This window comes from Festucalex cinctus, chromosome 1 (assembly GCF_051991245.1).
Source record: "Festucalex cinctus isolate MCC-2025b chromosome 1, RoL_Fcin_1.0, whole genome shotgun sequence".
Lineage (NCBI taxonomy): Eukaryota > Metazoa > Chordata > Actinopteri > Syngnathiformes > Syngnathidae > Festucalex > Festucalex cinctus.
In genome coordinates, this window is record NC_135411.1 from 32,366,562 (window position 1) to 32,383,472 (window position 16,911).

The 16,911-nt window shown below is 43.5% G+C and overlaps 1 protein-coding gene across 2 annotated transcripts; it reads right to left on the minus strand.

The window, feature by feature from the left end:
- Positions 1-767: 767 nt before the first annotated feature.
- On the minus strand, positions 768-16,907 carry LOC144023956 (properdin-like). Of its 2 annotated transcripts, XM_077529955.1 has the most exons (13): positions 16,537-16,907; positions 16,291-16,429; positions 16,054-16,217; positions 15,712-15,876; positions 10,618-10,818; positions 10,467-10,489; positions 8,429-8,573; positions 8,239-8,367; positions 4,597-4,659; positions 4,355-4,528; positions 2,952-3,167; positions 2,717-2,828; positions 768-957 (listed from the first exon to the last, which is right to left on the minus strand). In XM_077529955.1, the coding sequence occupies exons 1-13, from the start codon at positions 16,628-16,630 to the stop codon at positions 783-785; spliced, it is 1,800 nt and encodes a 599-aa protein (XP_077386081.1). In that variant the 5' UTR covers positions 16,631-16,907; the 3' UTR covers positions 768-782. The 2 variants fall into 2 exon arrangements, with proteins under 2 accessions (XP_077386081.1, XP_077386073.1); XM_077529947.1 differs by lacking the exons at positions 8,429-8,573; positions 10,467-10,489 and having other exon boundaries at positions 16,537-16,905.
- Between the last annotated feature and the right edge of the window lie 4 nt (positions 16,908-16,911).

Below are 16,911 nucleotides of genomic sequence, written 5' to 3' on the forward strand. Positions count from 1 at the left end.
CCTGTGCTGAGGAAGAATGTAACGACCAATCATGGCTCAGTTTAGTGACCAAACCCAGAAAACAGGTGAGCCATGATTGGTCGTTACATACTTCCTCAGCACAGGTGTTGTAATCATGGTTGACAGCAAGTAGAAAAATTACTTTTTAAAGTTATGAATTTTACATGAAAAATAATGAAGTTATCACATTAATTATAGACAAAAATATTAACCGTTTACTGCTGAAAATGGCTCAATAAGTCAAGTATCCCTTTAAGGTCCGTCAAATTCCCTTGTAATCAACAACAACAACAAGAGCAGAGCTTCTGTTGGAGGTGCCCAGATGGACAATGGTGTTATGTCCGATTCTATCACGAGGAGACTAAAACATTTATAAAGGACATTTTGGGTATCACAGCTTTGAAAACACATACGAGAGGAGAGGACATATATTTGGCCATAAAGAAAAGGCTGAAAGAGAAAGGAAATAATCTGAAGATTGTTATATCCATCGTGATGGGAACGCTGCCTTGAAAGATTTAACAATTGAATATTTGCACAAAAAAAGAAATTAATGTAAGAGATATTTGATCAATAGACAATTGAATAAAAGAGCAGAAAATGAAATTATTGTGGATGGGTGTTTTTTTTTTGTCCAGACCCCAGTCAATTGGGCTGAAGTGGTTCGTAGACCTCTTGTCAATTTAGTTGGGGACTCCTGGTGTAGTGGAAGTAGGTAATAAACCCGCAAACTTCTTTCTGCAAGTCATCCGCCGTAATAGAAGACGTGATGCACCACAATTTTATTGAGAACACATACACACATCATGATTATCCGCATGTTTCTGTGGTGCGCAGACGGGAACATTGACACAAGGCTTAACTTCCTGTGTGGCGAACCCCGGTGGCGCGTCCCCACAATCCAACAGCGGTTTCCCAAAAAAGAAGGCCGGCTTGCCCTGACGACCGATGGTCGGGCTGACACACACAAACACAGGTATGTGTAGACATGCACAGACAAAAATCCCAGAAACAAACATGATGCACATGAATCCACATACGTGAACACTACAAAAAACTATTTGAACCGGAAATCCGGTTTTGAGTTTAATGATGCGAGTGCGCCGGCACAAGGACTAATGAATCGGTCTAAAAATAGCTTGAACCGGCCGATGGCCCGGTCAAGACGTTTTAATCAGTTTTATGTTGCTGATACACCTGCTCAAAACGTTTTGAAAAATAACCAAAACATTCCAGTTATGAGCGATTCACTGCCATGAGAATGAAATGACTTGGATGAATGAGAATATTATTCACAAGCGAGCTGTTGAAACTGCATTTCCTTGACTCTAAGTCACGCGATACTTTGTTTGTTTGTGGTTGAAAGAAAAACTCTCTAAAACACTCTAAAGGTACCAGAAAATCATCATTTCTACCAGCCTTATTATTATTATTATTATTGGTATTATTATTATTATCAAGTTCTGCTGTTTTAATCTACTGGTACCTCCCTCACACTTTCTTTGTTTCTACGTTTCTTTATTGCAAATCTCAGGAGTCACTGCCAGCGGTACAAATGACCGAAAGCAAAACAGTGTAGAAAAATAGTATTCATTGTTTCAATTTGAATACATTCCCCTCCACCATTTATCATTCGATAGGGCCACTGGCCACACCAAAATTTTGAAAAATAATTGTTTTGCTTGACTAAACAGCAATAAAAAGTAGGAATGGGCGAGTACCGATACCAGGTATCGGTATCAGGCCGATACCAGCATTTTTTCAAGTACTCGAGTACTCGTGACGCAGACGAGTACAAGCGACCGATGGCAGAGGGGGAAGACGTTAAGTGAGTCCTCCTTGCCTATAACTGGCGCTAGCTTGCAGCAGTTTTTCACCAAAACTTCACTGGTTTGGAAATACTTCAAAATTGTGAATCTTAAACTAAAAGAGCATTTTTGTGTTTTATTTTGAGCATTAAGACTATTGAAGAGTGACTGTGCTGTTTTTTTTGTCAAAATTAAAGGAAATATATTTGTTTAAAAATATCTTTTAGTGATTTTTTTTATTTGTCAAAATGTACTACTGGTATCGGCAGTTGGTATCGTATCGGTGAGTACTGAGGGTCTGAGTATCGGTATCGGTCTGAAAAAAAGTGGTATCGAACATCCCTAATAAAAAGTAAATGAGATGTAATTGTTTTAAGTTAATTAATTTACATTTAGTTAGATGGCCCTTTGAAAAAAAATATTCATTAGTATAGTTACAACTTGGGAGTGTAGTATTTTATTAGATAGATGCATAAAACATTTGAAAAGACTGATGATTACTAATTTGATCTGTAACATTTCGGAACATTACAGATTCAAAAATTGCATTTACAAAATAAAAACAGATTCTTGCAAATGTGCAAATTACAAGATTTTGATCATTTTAAATAAGATATTCAAACCATTAATGGAGTAACAATTGTTGAGTAATCAATTCACGCCAAATCGAATAGTAATTCTTCGGAATCAAACATCAAATCATCATCCGACTGAATCAAACCGAACCGAATAGTTTCATTTTAAAACTGAACTGTCCTTGTATCGGATCGCATCCCATGTATCAAGATGCGGATCGAATTTAGTTTTTTGTTTTTTAGGAGAGATTTACACCCCGAAACACACACAAATGACAATTGTCAAATTTGTGCTGATTGTTGGAGGTCATGTGACCACACGCATGTTCTTACCGATATTTACTGTAGTCAGGTGAACATTTCCTCCTCCGGAAGCGCTGAGGCTTTTGTCCACACACCGGCCTGCACAGAGACCACGGCTCCCAGCCCAACCAGTTGCCCTGAACTGAGGTTAGGGTAAGGAATGGGGGTAGGAAATGATTTTTGATGGTTGAGGTTAGGGAAAAAGTGATTATGTCAATGAGAAGTCTCCACGTTAATACAAACGTGTGCATGCGCGCTTGCCCACCGAAGCAGTTGTTGACGTCGTAGCATCCTCTGTACTGGATGAAGCTGTTGTCATCTCCGCTGCAAAAGGCGCCGCCGTCTGCCTGATATAAACATCTGCGCTCTCGAATTTGACTTCCGCCAGTCAGCTTGCAGCGGATTTCCTGGTTCTGGGCATTGTGCTTGAATGGATATGTGCAACTGCCCCACGGTGACCACTCGGACCACACGCCGTCCACTGCGGGACACACGTGCATGCTTGGTTCATTTCAAGACACGGTGTCGCCTTGAGATACCAGTCACCTGACTTGCAAGTTTTTCCAGATGCGAGCTGCCAATGGGATGATTTTCATACTTGGACATGTTTCTGTATTTAAAACAAGCATGTAGCTTTGCCGAAGTCCACTAGCTTCATGCTAACAACGCCGTTGATATGCTAATGTAATGCTAGCATCACTAGTTTTTTAAACAATGGAAATTTTAAAACAGTGGAACAAAACATTTAGATGAATAACTTTTAATGTGTTACATGATGTTAATTTATTTATTTTTATTATTATTATATTTTTTTTTACTTTTTAAAAAAATTGTGACCACCCCGCTTCCGGCCTTATACTAACTGCCTATGAGCTGTATTTGTCTCATCTGTACGTATACTGTATAGTTTATACAGTAGTCTGCTCGCAAGGTGGGAGTAACAAGATGGTCACTGTGACTTCAACGGCTTGCACTGGAGTTTATGGGCTATCGGCTATCCATTCATATATACAGGTCAGTGGTTGCGGCGCGGAGCAAAACAAATTCCATTGAGAACCCCGCGAACAAACGCGCGAGACCAGCGTAGCGTCGAGATATTTTCGGCCCCACATATGAGCTCAGCAGCAGGGTTTAAACTACACTGGTTACACGGGGCATGTAAGTCTTCAACTATTTGATTATGTGGCATTTAATTTTCAAAAGCGGCAAAATCACATGCCTTGGCGAGCTCCCGTAGTGCTGCTAAATATTGGTCAATTGACTCACCCGCAGCTTGCAGCCTACAATTACTTGATTAATCCACAACTAATCAATGATCTAATTGATCAACTCCTATTTTGCTAATCAATGAATCATTTAGAGACCTGTTTGACATTGAAACTGTCCACATCCTTGAAATTTCAGTCTCTCAACACTAAATATTCTCCGACATGAAAGATTGAGTAGCTTTGTTTTTTTTCCAAGATAAGACATTTACAAACGTGTGCTTTTACTTTGGAAATTACAATGTTCAAGTTTTTTACTGACATCCTTCGGACCAAATATCCTGTAAAGGCATTTGAATTCATTTCAATGGGGGGAAGGTGATTTGAGATAAGAGCATGGTCAACCGGTATCTCAAGGCACGGGCTTCCAGTGAGTACACGTGAAGACCTGGCGAGGACGCACCTGGACAGTGGACGATGGTATTGCAAAGACGAGTTCGCTGGTGGTCACCGTCGCACGGCCGGCCACCGTATTTGGGGGCGGGGCTGTCACAGCTCCTGCTCGTCACCTCAACTCCGACGCCGCAGGTTACGGGACAAGCCGAGAAGGCTGACCAGGGCCCCCAGGCGCCGTCCACTGCCGACAAACGAACAGACGTCAACCCGGTGGACGCGGTGGGGTAGGGGCCAAGGTTGCGGTCGTACCGGCACAATGGGGAAGATTGACGCAAGCCTCCGTGGACGTGCTGTTGCCAGGGCAATTCTTGCCTGTAAAAACAACCGAAGACGCTGTCACAAGCGCTGACACATACAACCAAATGTGAATTTCACTGCTACCTGGATGACAAGCAGTTAATTTTCAGTGATGTGGCAGGTGTCATGTGCAACCCTAAACCGGACGCTAGTTTGTCCGCCTTTTAAGCCGCATTGAGTTATGGGACCCAACATTAGCCCCGCCGGCCCACCCCCACCCCATGTTTGTCAACTGGTCTGGCATTGGCCAAGTGTGAGAAAATGTAATTGGTTCAATAAATGTAAACAAAGCTCCACGTGTGGCTATCTGATTACGTCCATTTCCTCTCCCTGTTCTTTGTAAGCAATAGTGATGTGTCTGTCGCGAACGAGCCGGTACGAAGTGAACTTAGAAGTGAACGATGAGAGCCGGCGCCGTCATTTTCCCTCGCTCTCTCTCTCTCTCTACCTATGTCGCTCTCTCTTTTTCACGTGTCTGAAGCGAGGTTTGGCAGTGTCTCAGCTGCCGTGCTTAGAGGGGGGGTGGGGGTGGGGTACTGCACGAGCGGAGCACATTGCTTCGCCTCGTATGCGCAGCCGCAGACAGAGAGAGACAGGAGGAGGAGCAAACAGGAGAGGAAAGGACGACACACAAACACGGTTTGTACATGATGAGCCGAAAACGCAGTAACATTTGGAGACATTTTAATTGGTTAAAGTCAGATGAGAGAAGGAGCTGGATCAGCCCGTCCAAGTTGACATGTTTTTTTTAATTTTTTTTATGCAAATTTAAAATAAAGCAAGGTCTTTTATCCTGGACCGGGGGAGTAGCTAAGGTTTGTTTTGTTCGCTGCTGCTGTTGCAGTTAAATTACTACTCACTATTTTTGTTATTTGTTATTTTGATTGTTGTTCAAACAAACATCAAAGCGTATAGGTATGGAAGAATGTTGATTTGTTGTGATTGTATTGTATTGGTGTTAATATTTTATGTTATGTTTGTTTTTTTGTGTTCTGTAAAGCACTTTGTGACAGTTCAGACCGTTTGAAAGCGCTATATAAATAAACTTGAGTTGAGTTGAGTTGTTGGTTGAAGTTTTAATTTTGTTTCTTGTTTATTGTATGGAGCCTATTAATTTGTTCAATAAAATGAGAAAAACTAATTTTCTTTGCTTGATAATTGTTATTTGCAGTCAATAGAGTGCAATATTTAGTTCACCAAGTCATTTATCAAAATGTATGGTAAATTTGTCGTCACTATTTAAAAGAAAAGCTAAAGTTAAAGGAGCCGTTTGAGAGCCAAAAAGAGCCTCTTTTCACTGAGCTGATCCAAATGAACCCGCTCACCAAAAAGGGCTGAAAATCTATCACTAAAAAAAAAAAAAAAGCAGCGCTAGAGAAAATGCCAAAGCGCTGGACATCTTTTAATATTGAATAGACGAAAGTGCACAACAAGCAATCGAGACCCGTTTCATGGTCTCGAAACGCTTTGCCGATGTGATGTGGCGAGTGGACGTGAGCATTCGGGGGAAAGCAGCAGTAGGAGCAAAAGCAACAGGCGAGCGGCAGGTGCGTCATCCTTGAAGACATCATCGCCTCTCGATAATCAAATAACTGCTGCTGAACTTTGTGACGTTTGCCATGCTGTAAAGCATCACCAGTCCTACAAAAGTGTAGATTGTGCTGTGAAAATGGACAGAGATTTTTAGTGAATCGCCCACAGCTAAAGGGATGACGTGCTGCTTAGTGGTTTAAAAATATGGTACTGTAAACAAAATAAATATTCAAAAAGAAGTTTGACTTTTTATTGATTTTTTTTTTTTACCAATTAGTTACACAAACATGATATGTAAACCATGCAAAACTTTATTGTTGATGTACCGTGTTCCCTCGTTTTCCACTGGGGTTAGGTTCCAAAAAATACCCGAAATCCGTGAAGTTGTTAGCTTTTTGTTTTAAATTTATTATACATGTTTTAAGGCTCTAAAAACCCTCACCACACAGTTTATACACTTTTCTCATTGAGGCATTTACATTTTCTTACATTTCTCTCGTTTAAACATTCTAAATCAGGGGTGTCAAACATACGGGCCGGATCAGGCCCGCAACAGGGTTTAATCCGGCCGCGAGATGATTTTTTTCTTTTTTTTTAAGTTTAAAAAATAAAAATAAAAAAATAAAATTGTAATGTCGTACTGATTAATCAGCCGGCCACAATCACAACATATAAATTTATAATTCCACAAGCAGTCCTCAGATGAGCAATGCAACTTGTACGGGGAATCGTCATCCTGGATGTCATTATTTTACACACAACTTAAACTACGGTTTGTTTAATTATTCTTATTTTTTTTGCAATCATACACCAACATAAACGTGTTAAATATGACACAAATTCCAGTACTGGTAACACAAATCGATATGACAAGGATTAACGTCCTTATAACATCATTAACTGCGACACGCAATGCATTCTGGGAACAATATATATATGCAAAAAAGGTCAATTTTACACGTCCGGAACGTATACTGGCAAAGTGATGGAGCATTCCTTTTGCATTCGTGTTATTTTTCTGAACAATATGGTTACAGTTGAGCTCTGTAATTTCGGGATGGTCCACGAAAATCTGCATATAAATGATGGCAATTGTTTTTAAGTTATATTATATATTTAAGTTATATACCGTTATTTTCCCGATGCGGCCCACTTGATAATATATTTTCCTCCATGTGGCCCCTGAGCTAACATGAGTTTGACACCCCTGTTCTAAATGTTCACACTTTAATAAATTTTATAAAATAGGTACATTACTGTAAAAAAATGTAAAAAAAAAAAAATGCAAAATTGCACTAAAAAAATCTGTGAAACAGCAAAGCCAAGAAAAGTGTTGTAGTGAGGGAACACTTAATTTTTAAAAATATGTCCTCCTTTTTGACCTTATGGAAGTGGCCACCCTAGCAGAAACCCTGGACTACTACACCACAGCTCTGGCCTCTCCATCAGGTTTGATTGTGCAAATTGCGCAAGTTTTAAACTTTAATCACCCGGTCAATCCCCTTTGCTACTGGCCGAGTTAAACAAGGCAGTCTTCTGAGAAATGATGACCACAGACAAACAGCTGCTGGGTGGCCTGGGTTGCTGAGATAGCTGTGTCAAAGTGACTTTTTTCCGGTTACGCTTGCCAGGCGTCCCGCCTGAGTTAGAAAAAATACGAATGAGCGGAGCTCCAGCCAGGGAGGCCGACGCCTTGGCCAAGGTGGCCAACCTTCATAGACAAATAAATTCATGATGTTCACGTCCTTTTGAGATCCACAAATGCATCCATGGTTTTCACGTTTTTCAGACCCACAAACATTTTTGCGATTTCACGTTTTTCAGATTCACAAATATATCCGCAATTTTCACATCTTTTTAAATTTTGTGTGTGCATTTTCCATGAAGTATGCTTGCGAGTTGTCGAATGTGCATTTGTGGATTGTCGTGCACACGCATTGATTTTTTAAACATCACGTTGTTTCGAGATATTCACACACACTTCCTCAGATATTCACTTGTCTAAGGTACTAGTGAGTGAGTGAGTGAGTGAGTGAGTGCTGTTTCCATGGTAATATTCACCTGTGGGGAAGAGTGAAGGTGAGGGACTAGAGCAGGAGCGTTTTCGAGTCCTGACGGGAGCTCCGCCTTCCGGGATGCAGGAAGCCGAACACTCGGTCCAATGGGACCAACCGGACCAGTTGCCATCACCTGTCAATCACACTCATGTCAGCGTGGGACGGCGTGCGTGCGCATGTGCGTGTGTGCTTACTGGCACAAATGATGTGACACATGCTGGCGAGCGTGTTCGATCCCACACAGTGTCGTCCACCATATTTGGGCGCAGGCTGATCACACTGCCTGATGGATAATCTAAGCCCCTCCCCACACCGGGCGGAGCAAAGGCCCGGCGGCAGTGTTGCCGGTAACGCGTTACTTAGTAACGCGTTACTCAAAAAAGTTGCTTTCTAAAGTAACTAATAGTCTAACGCGTTACTTTATTCTACAAAGTAGTCTGATTAAAGTTACTGTCCAGAGAATCAATGCGTTACTCCACATTTTCATGAAGAAAGCAAACTATCTCACTGTTGTAACAGTCACAAACAACTACTGCTAACTACGAAGATGAGGCAGAAGTCATTGATCACCACACTGAATTCAGCCATGGTCTGGTCATGAATGGTTTGCACATTCAAAACAAAAGTGATGATACTTTTACTACTAGTTTTATTAACCAACAGGCACACAACACAACAAAAAAAGTGTGCATTATGGACCATAAAAGTGGTAAAAAAAATTAATTTATTTCCATCCTCAACTGGTCCGTGAAGCATTATGGGATGAGGTCGTCTCCGCCCTCTCGCCAGGGGGAGTGACGTCAGACAAGTTACGTTTTCAGTAGGGGTGGAACAAAAAAACGATTCGACCGAACCATCGTTCGTCAAGGGGAGCTAAACGACCGTATCGGTTGCGAGTGAGGCTTTATGGTTTTCATAACAATAGCAAGAGTTCTGCGCCGTGCTCTACTTGTTTTGTTTACATTTCAGTAGCATCACCATTCAAGCTACTTCCGTGTTTCCGTGCTCGCGACACGGCGCGCGCGCGCGCGCAACGAGTGACAACATACAAATGGAGACAGTTAGCAGAAGCCGGTGCCGTACATCTCGGTATTTCCCATGGCTATCGAGTCCTCTCCGTGCACTTGTCCCGGGCCGGTGTTGGTACTGCGCGTGAGCCAAAAAGAATAACTCCCGTGACGATCCAATGCATGGATTCAAACGACACAGGTATGTCCCACAGCCAACACACCAGCTAAGCTAAAAGGACACTGCAAGTATCTAATTTCTCAGTTTGTGGCTCCCTGTCAATGTCTACAACTAGCATGAGCAGCAGATAGGAGAACTGAGACGTGCCCGCGATTACGACAGCCCAAAAAACAAAATATAAACAGTAGTGATTCTGTGGTCATCATCGTGTCTCAGATTAAAAAAACAAAAAAAGATGTCATACATTAACCAAAAATGAAAGTGATGACAAAAGAAAAAAAATTGTTAAATACAAAAATTGTTGATTAAAAAGGGAAATTAACTTTTGGAAATATTTTTGCATATATTAAGTGGTTAAAATGTGTTTGATAGATTTATTGTTCCATTGCTTCATATTTCTTTTGGCTGGACGGTAGGTTTATTTCATGTCTTAAATTTATGTTTCTGAAATACTTCACAATGTGCAAATATTCTGTTTAATTGTGTTGGTGTCTGTCTAAAGGTTAAATATTTATATTTAACATTAAATTATCAACCTTTTGTTTTCCTGATCCTTATTTTGAAGAAAAAAAACAAACAAACCAAAAAAACAATTATAACTGTCAATAACTACTAATAAATATTTAAACTGATACATGTGTACACACTGGAATAGCGGAACAAACAAACAATAGAGGAATTTAGGGGATTTTCATTTTCAACCTGGATAGATTTTTATTTTTTGTTTTATAAAAAGTATTTACATTACAAGAGGTCAAGAGAGACTGCCTATTTTGTTTTTCATAAAAAAAACCTTTATTTTCATGTTAAAAATGCACTTTCAATAAAGTATTTGGAACTCCGTTTCTACTACATTATTTTTATGTTGAGATGGTGTTATCGGCAGCTGCTGAAAGTAACTAAAAAAGTAACTTTTAATCTAACTTAGTTACTTTTAAAATCAAGTAATCTGTAACGCAATTTAGTTACTTTTAAAACCAAGTAATCAGTAAAGTAACTAAGTTACTTTTTCAAGGTAACTGTGGCAACACTGCCCGGCGGTGACCACTCCCCCCAGTTGCCATCCACTAAGAAGCACGTTACAACGTGAGAAGATTACCTCAGAGAACAAACTCAGATTCAAACCCGGAACCTTGTGCATGCAAGCCCGACATGCCACTTGCTCGTCGTGTGTGAAAATGTGCCACCAACCTACCGGGACATTTTGGGATGTCGTTGCAGCTCTGTCGCTGGGTTTCATCACCATGGCAAGCGTCACCAGGTGGTGTCGTGTCGTTGGAGGGGACGGGGTTCGAACAAGAGCGATGGCGCTGTTTGGTCGGGAGCGGCGCATCTTCGAGAACGCACGTGTGAGAACATGATGACCATGACGACCATGACGTCCAGCCGCCATGCACTGCACGCACACATGAACATGTAATGGGCAGTAATGGGCAAAAGTCTTCATTGGATGTGCTGCTTTAGCAATGTCGTCATGATGCTATGAAAGTAGAAGGCTACTAACTACAGCACTAACCTCCAGCAAGGCTCAACTACTCCCTACTAATTGGTTTCACACCCATATTTAGAGAGAAAAAAAAAAAAAAAAGTTTTTTTTTTTTTTTTTGGTTGACTGCAACAGATTTCTCACGCATCAATATTGCTACATTTTTTTTGTATGTTTTTTTTAAAAATAACCCCCAAGCAACAAGAAGCGGATTTCTTTTCACAGCTATAAATTACAACACGTCAGGTAAATCCAGTGACGTGCAGTGAGCTCTCGGTTTGGGTAGGCGGGCAGTCGCAAATTGAGACGAACATACCTATTACAAATTTGTTTGTCGGCAGGCAAGTGTACAACGTATTCCAGGGTGACCATATATTCATTTCCAATGGGTGGGTTGGCAATATTTAAATAAGATCACAATATTGAAAAAAATAGACCTCATACTAAAAAAAAGCACAATAATGTGCTTTTGTACATAACAGCAATGCATATAAACCAACTACAATCTCTAATAATAATATTGAGGCACTTATTTGCTAATGCAAGCACACATTTATCGCTTCGCAAGCAAATTAGGTTCCCCTTCATCTGACAATTAGTATAGATTTTAAACATAGAAGGCCAAAACATCCCTAATGAAAATTAAATTGCACAAATAAACTAGCCACTAGAAGGTGCTAGAACTGCACAAATGGAAATCAACCTGACTTTTTTAACAGATGTGTTCCTTTTAAATATTGTGAACATGACGACGACGATATTGTGGCAGTCTTAATATCACGATATCACGATATCACGATATTGCCCTTATCGTTACATCCCTAGCGGAAAGTGCTGGTAAAAGCACAGTAGTGTGTGCCTTCAGGAGGATAATTTGTGCCAGCAGGCCAGAAAAAGTAATGAGTCATTTTTAATTGAGCTATAAAAATCACCCAATGTTGCTACTTTCAAACCTATAGGCTATCTGAAATGAAAAAATTAATTCAAATAAATCAAATGGAAGCCAAATGGTTTAATTTCAGCCTTGGGCAGGAAGTGCCTACTTTGTCTGCCCTCACCGGTATTGAGCAAGCTAGTCAAATTTAAAAACAAAACATGAAAATATGTCAAAAACTTGATGTGCTAGAAAAAACTTTAAAAAAAAATCTGTCTATAATACATTTAAAGCCATCTGATTAAAATTTACTGTTGGCCAGTATTATTGATAGTCATTACAATTGCCAAGGTAAAAAAACAAAACAATAATTTTGAAACAAAATTGTGAATGAGTGTCTGAACAGGGCAAAAGTTTCAGGAAAAATACCAAAACTAAGCAAGAGGTTCTGCGGATAACGACGATAATGACGAAGACACACCTGGACACTTAGGCATACAAGCCCGACATGCCACTTGCTCGTCGTGTGTGAAAATGTGCCACCAACCTACCAGGACATTTTGGACATTGTAATGCGTGAGGCATTAGAATTGCTATCTTTTTTTTTGGTTTATTTCCCCTCATTACCAGACAGGAGGAGGAGAAAACAGGAGAGGAAAGGACACCCTATCTCTAAGAGAGAGCCCGGACACCCTGCGGAGGAAACTCATTTCATTACCTTATTGTGGTGGAGGGGTTTGCATGTCCCAATGATCCTAGGACCTATGTTGTCTGGGGCTATATGCCTCTGGCAGGTCACCCATGGCAAACAGGTCCTCGGTGAGGGACCAGACAAAATATGGCTCAATGACCCCTTATGATGAGTACAAGAGTTTGATTACAGTTTCCCTTGCCCGGACGCGGGTCACCGGGGCCCCCCTCTGGAGCCAGGCCTGGAGGCGGGGCTCGAAGGCGAGCGTCTGGTTGCCGGGCCTTCCCCCAGCGGGCCCGGCCGGGCATAGCCTGAAAAGGCAACGTGGGTCCCCCTTCTTATGAGCTCACCACCTGTAGGAGGGCCCCAAGAGGCCGGGTGCATAGAGAGCTGGGGGGGTGGCAAGAGGCGGGTACTTTGGCAGTCCGATCCCCGGCTACAGAAGCTAGCTCTTGGGGCATGGAATGTCACCTCTCTGGCGGGGAAGGAGCCCGAGCTGGTGTGTGAGGCAGAGAATTCCGACTAGATATAGTCGGACTCTCCCCACACGGCTTGGGCTCTTGTACCAATTCTCTCGAGAGGGGTTGGATTCTATTTCACTCTGGAGTTGCCCATGGTGAGAGGCACAGAGCTTACTTACCTGTATTGCCCCCCCGGCTTGGCACCTGTACGTTGGAGTTTACCCCGGTAGACGAGAGGGTAGCCTCCCTCCGCCCTTCGGGTGGGGGGACAAGTCCTGACTGTTTGTGCATATGCACCAAACACCCGTTCAGAGTACCCACCCTTTTTTTGAGTCCTTGGAGGATGTGCTGGAGAGCGCTCCCCCTGGAGACTCCCTCGTCCTGCTGGGGGACTTCAACGCTCACGTGGCCGATGACAGTGAGACCCGGAGGGGCGTGAATGGGAGGAACGCCCCCCCGATCAGTGTTCTGTTATTGGACTCGTGTGCTTGTCACGGATTGTCCATAACAAATACCGTGTTCAAACTTAACTTAACTTAACTTAACTGAACATTAACATACATATGTGCACTTGGTACCAGAACGCCCTATAGGCCACAGTTCGATGATAAACTTTGTGGTCACGTCATCGGATTGGATGTTTTGGACCCGTGGGTGAAGAGAGGGGCGGACCTGTCAAATGATCACCACCTGGTGGTGTGTTGGCTCCGATAGTTGGGGAAGATGCCGGTCCGACCTGGCAGACCCAAACGTATTGTGAGGGTTTGCTGGAACGTCTGGCGGACCCTTCCGCTAGAAGTTGTTTCTCTTTTCGAAGGCGGAAGGATCAGCTGGCTGCAGTGCGTCAATTAGCTGTCGACAGGGCGCTGCGCAGTGATACGAACGAACAGAAAAGTAGTGGCTGGCGGTAATGGCGTCTGACTTTTTTCAGAAAAGGAGTATTGTGATGGAAATGTAAAAACGCTTTATTTCCGTGACCCCAGCCAGCTTGCTGGACTATTTTCCTCTCGTCCAACACCGGACCAGAAAGCGTGTCACAGAACGCTGTCAGGGGTAAGTCAGTGCTGATCGCACACACTGAAAGTGAGGATGAAATTGAGATTCATGTTAAAAAATCCGAACGATCCCTTTAAAGGGTGCTGGAGAGGAGGGTCCATTGGGAAGTTGAACCTCGGATTCAGGAGGAACAGTGTGGTTTTCGTCTCGGCTGTGGAACAGTGGACCAGCTCTACACCCTCGGCAGGGTCATCGAGGAGTTCGCCCAACCAGTCTGCATGTGGATTTGGCGAAGGCATTCGACCGTGTCCTTTATGGAGTCCTGTGGGGGGGGGTGCTTCGAGAGTATGGGGTACCGAGCTCCCTGATACGGGCTGTTCAGTCCCTGCACAACCGGTGTCAGAGTTTGATCCGCATCACCGGCAGTAAGTCGGATTTGTTTCCGGTGAGGGTAGGACTTCGCCAAGGCTGCCCTTTGTCACAGATTCTGTTCATAACTTTTATGGACAGAATTTCTAGGCGCAGCCAAGGCGTTGAGGGGTTCCGGTTTGGTGGCCTCAGTATTGCGTCTCTGCTTTTTGCCGATGTGGTGCTATTGGCTTCATCCAGCCATGATCTCCAACTCTCACTGGAGCGGTTCGCATCCGAGTATGAAGCGGTTGGGATGAGGTTCAGCACCTCCAAATCCGAGACCATGGTCCTCAGTCGGAAAAGGGTGGCATGCCCTCTCCGGAGAGCCTGCCCCAGGTGGAGCAGTTCAAGTATCTTGGGGTCTTGTTCACGTGTGAGGGCAGGATGGAGCGGGAGATCGACAGGCGGATCGGTGCAGCATCTGCAGTGATGCGGACTCTGTATCGGTCCATTGTAGTGGAGAAAGAGCTGAGCCGAAAGGCGAAGCTCTTGATTTACCAATCAATCTACGTTCCGACCCTCACCTATGGTCACGAGCTGTGGGTCATGACCGAAAGAACAAGATCTCGGATACATGTGGCTGAAATGAGTTTCATCCGCAGGGTGTCCGGGCTCTCCCTTAGAGATAGGGTGAGAAGCTCGGTCATCTGGGAGGGACTCGAGCTGCTGCTCCTCCACGTTGAGAGGAGCCAGCTGAGGTGGCTCGGGCATCTGGTTGGGATGCCTCCTGGACGCCTCCCTGGAGAGGTGTTCCGGGCATGTCCCACCGTCGGGAGGCCCCAGTCGACGACCCAGGACACGCTGTCTCTCGGCTGGCCTGGAAATGCCTTGGGATCCTGCCAGTGTAGCTGATTGAAGTGGCTGGGGAGAGGGAAGTCTGGGCTTCCCTGCTAAAGCTGCTGCCCCCACGCCCCGACCTCTGATAAGCGGTAGAATATGGATGGATGGATGGATGGATGTTTTTTGTTTTGTTTTAAATAACCCCCACACAACAAGCAGCAAGAGGTGGATTTCTTTTCTAAATCGCAGCTATGAATTACAATGCATGCCAGGTAAATCCATATTGCACAAGCTTTTATAGATAAAATGTTAAAACTAAACATGATATGTCAAAAACCTGATGTGCTAGAAAAAAAACATTTTGTTTTGGTTTTTTAAATCGGTCTATAATAGAGGGACACATACACCACCTCTGATTCAAATCTGCTGTTGCCCAGTGTAATTGACGGTCAATACAATTGCCAAGGAAAAAGATAATAATTTTCAAACAAAATTGCGAATGAGTGTCTGATCAGGTAAAAATATTAGGGGAAAATACCAAAAACACGCAAGAGGTTCTGCGAATAACGATGATGATGACGAAGACACACCTGGACACTTGCCGGTGGTATTGCACAACATCTCCATCTTGGTGTCGCCCACGCAGGTTGAGATGCACTCGGGAGGAGCGGCGCAAACCCTCGCCCGCTTCCTGACTCCGACCCCTCCGCATGTCAGGGAGCAAGGCGACCACGGAAGCCACGGGCTCCACCCCTCTGATGCACACAAAATTCCAGATTGAAAAGTCACCCAAGGTGCAGTTTTGTTCTTTTGAGTTTGTGTGTTTTCTTTGAATGGCAATTTGATAGGTGCTGAATGAGCACTAATCCCGCCTACTAAATTGGATGGGCCATGTCCGATGTTTATGTACGAACAACTGTGCGTGCGTTTACCGCTGCAGCATGTGCCGTCGCAAGGTTTGGTCTCCAGCGCAGCTTGGTTGTTGTGGCACTCTGATGTGCCGATGCCGAAGCACTTCCTCCTTCTCTGGGTGACGCCTTCCCCGCACAGGGTGGTACATGGTGACCATGGCGACCAGTCAGACCATGTTACAGGACTGACACACACAAGAACATGCTGCTTCTGGACATTACTGTGTGTGTGCGTGTGTATTGTGTGTGCGTACTGACCCACAGGACTGACAGGTTCCATTTTTGGTGAGGTAAGCATAGTGAGGGTTGAGACAACAGACCTCTTCATCAATGTCGCCCAGCGCTTTGTCACACCTGCCTGATGACCGCTCGAAGCGTGCAAAACACATCGTACCCTCTACACAAGCATGCACATACACGTATACAAAATCAAAACACACAAACATGCATGTGAGTCATCGTTATTGTAAGAACATACAGTGCGTGCGTGCGTGCAAAACTCACGTGCACGCTCCACGCAGACAAGGATGATGAAGATAAGGATGGCGAGCAGCTTATTTATGTTTTTCATGGCGTCTCTGAAATTAAACCTGAACATTTTTTTGGGACTTCCTTTATTTCCTTTATTTTAGCGCCACCTCCCTGTGCTGTTTGCACCCCCGTTACACATTAACCTGACCTTTGACCCTTTGACTGACACGCTCTTTGACACACAAAAAGGAAGCAGACTGAGGAGCCCCGCCCACATTTATTGACAGTTCACAATTATGACATCATGGAGGCGTGTCCCAGCACAAGTCATGTGACATCATCAATGTTCGGGCCCCGCCCACTTCCTGGATGTCACACACCGGAATGGACATGGCTCAGGATTCATTT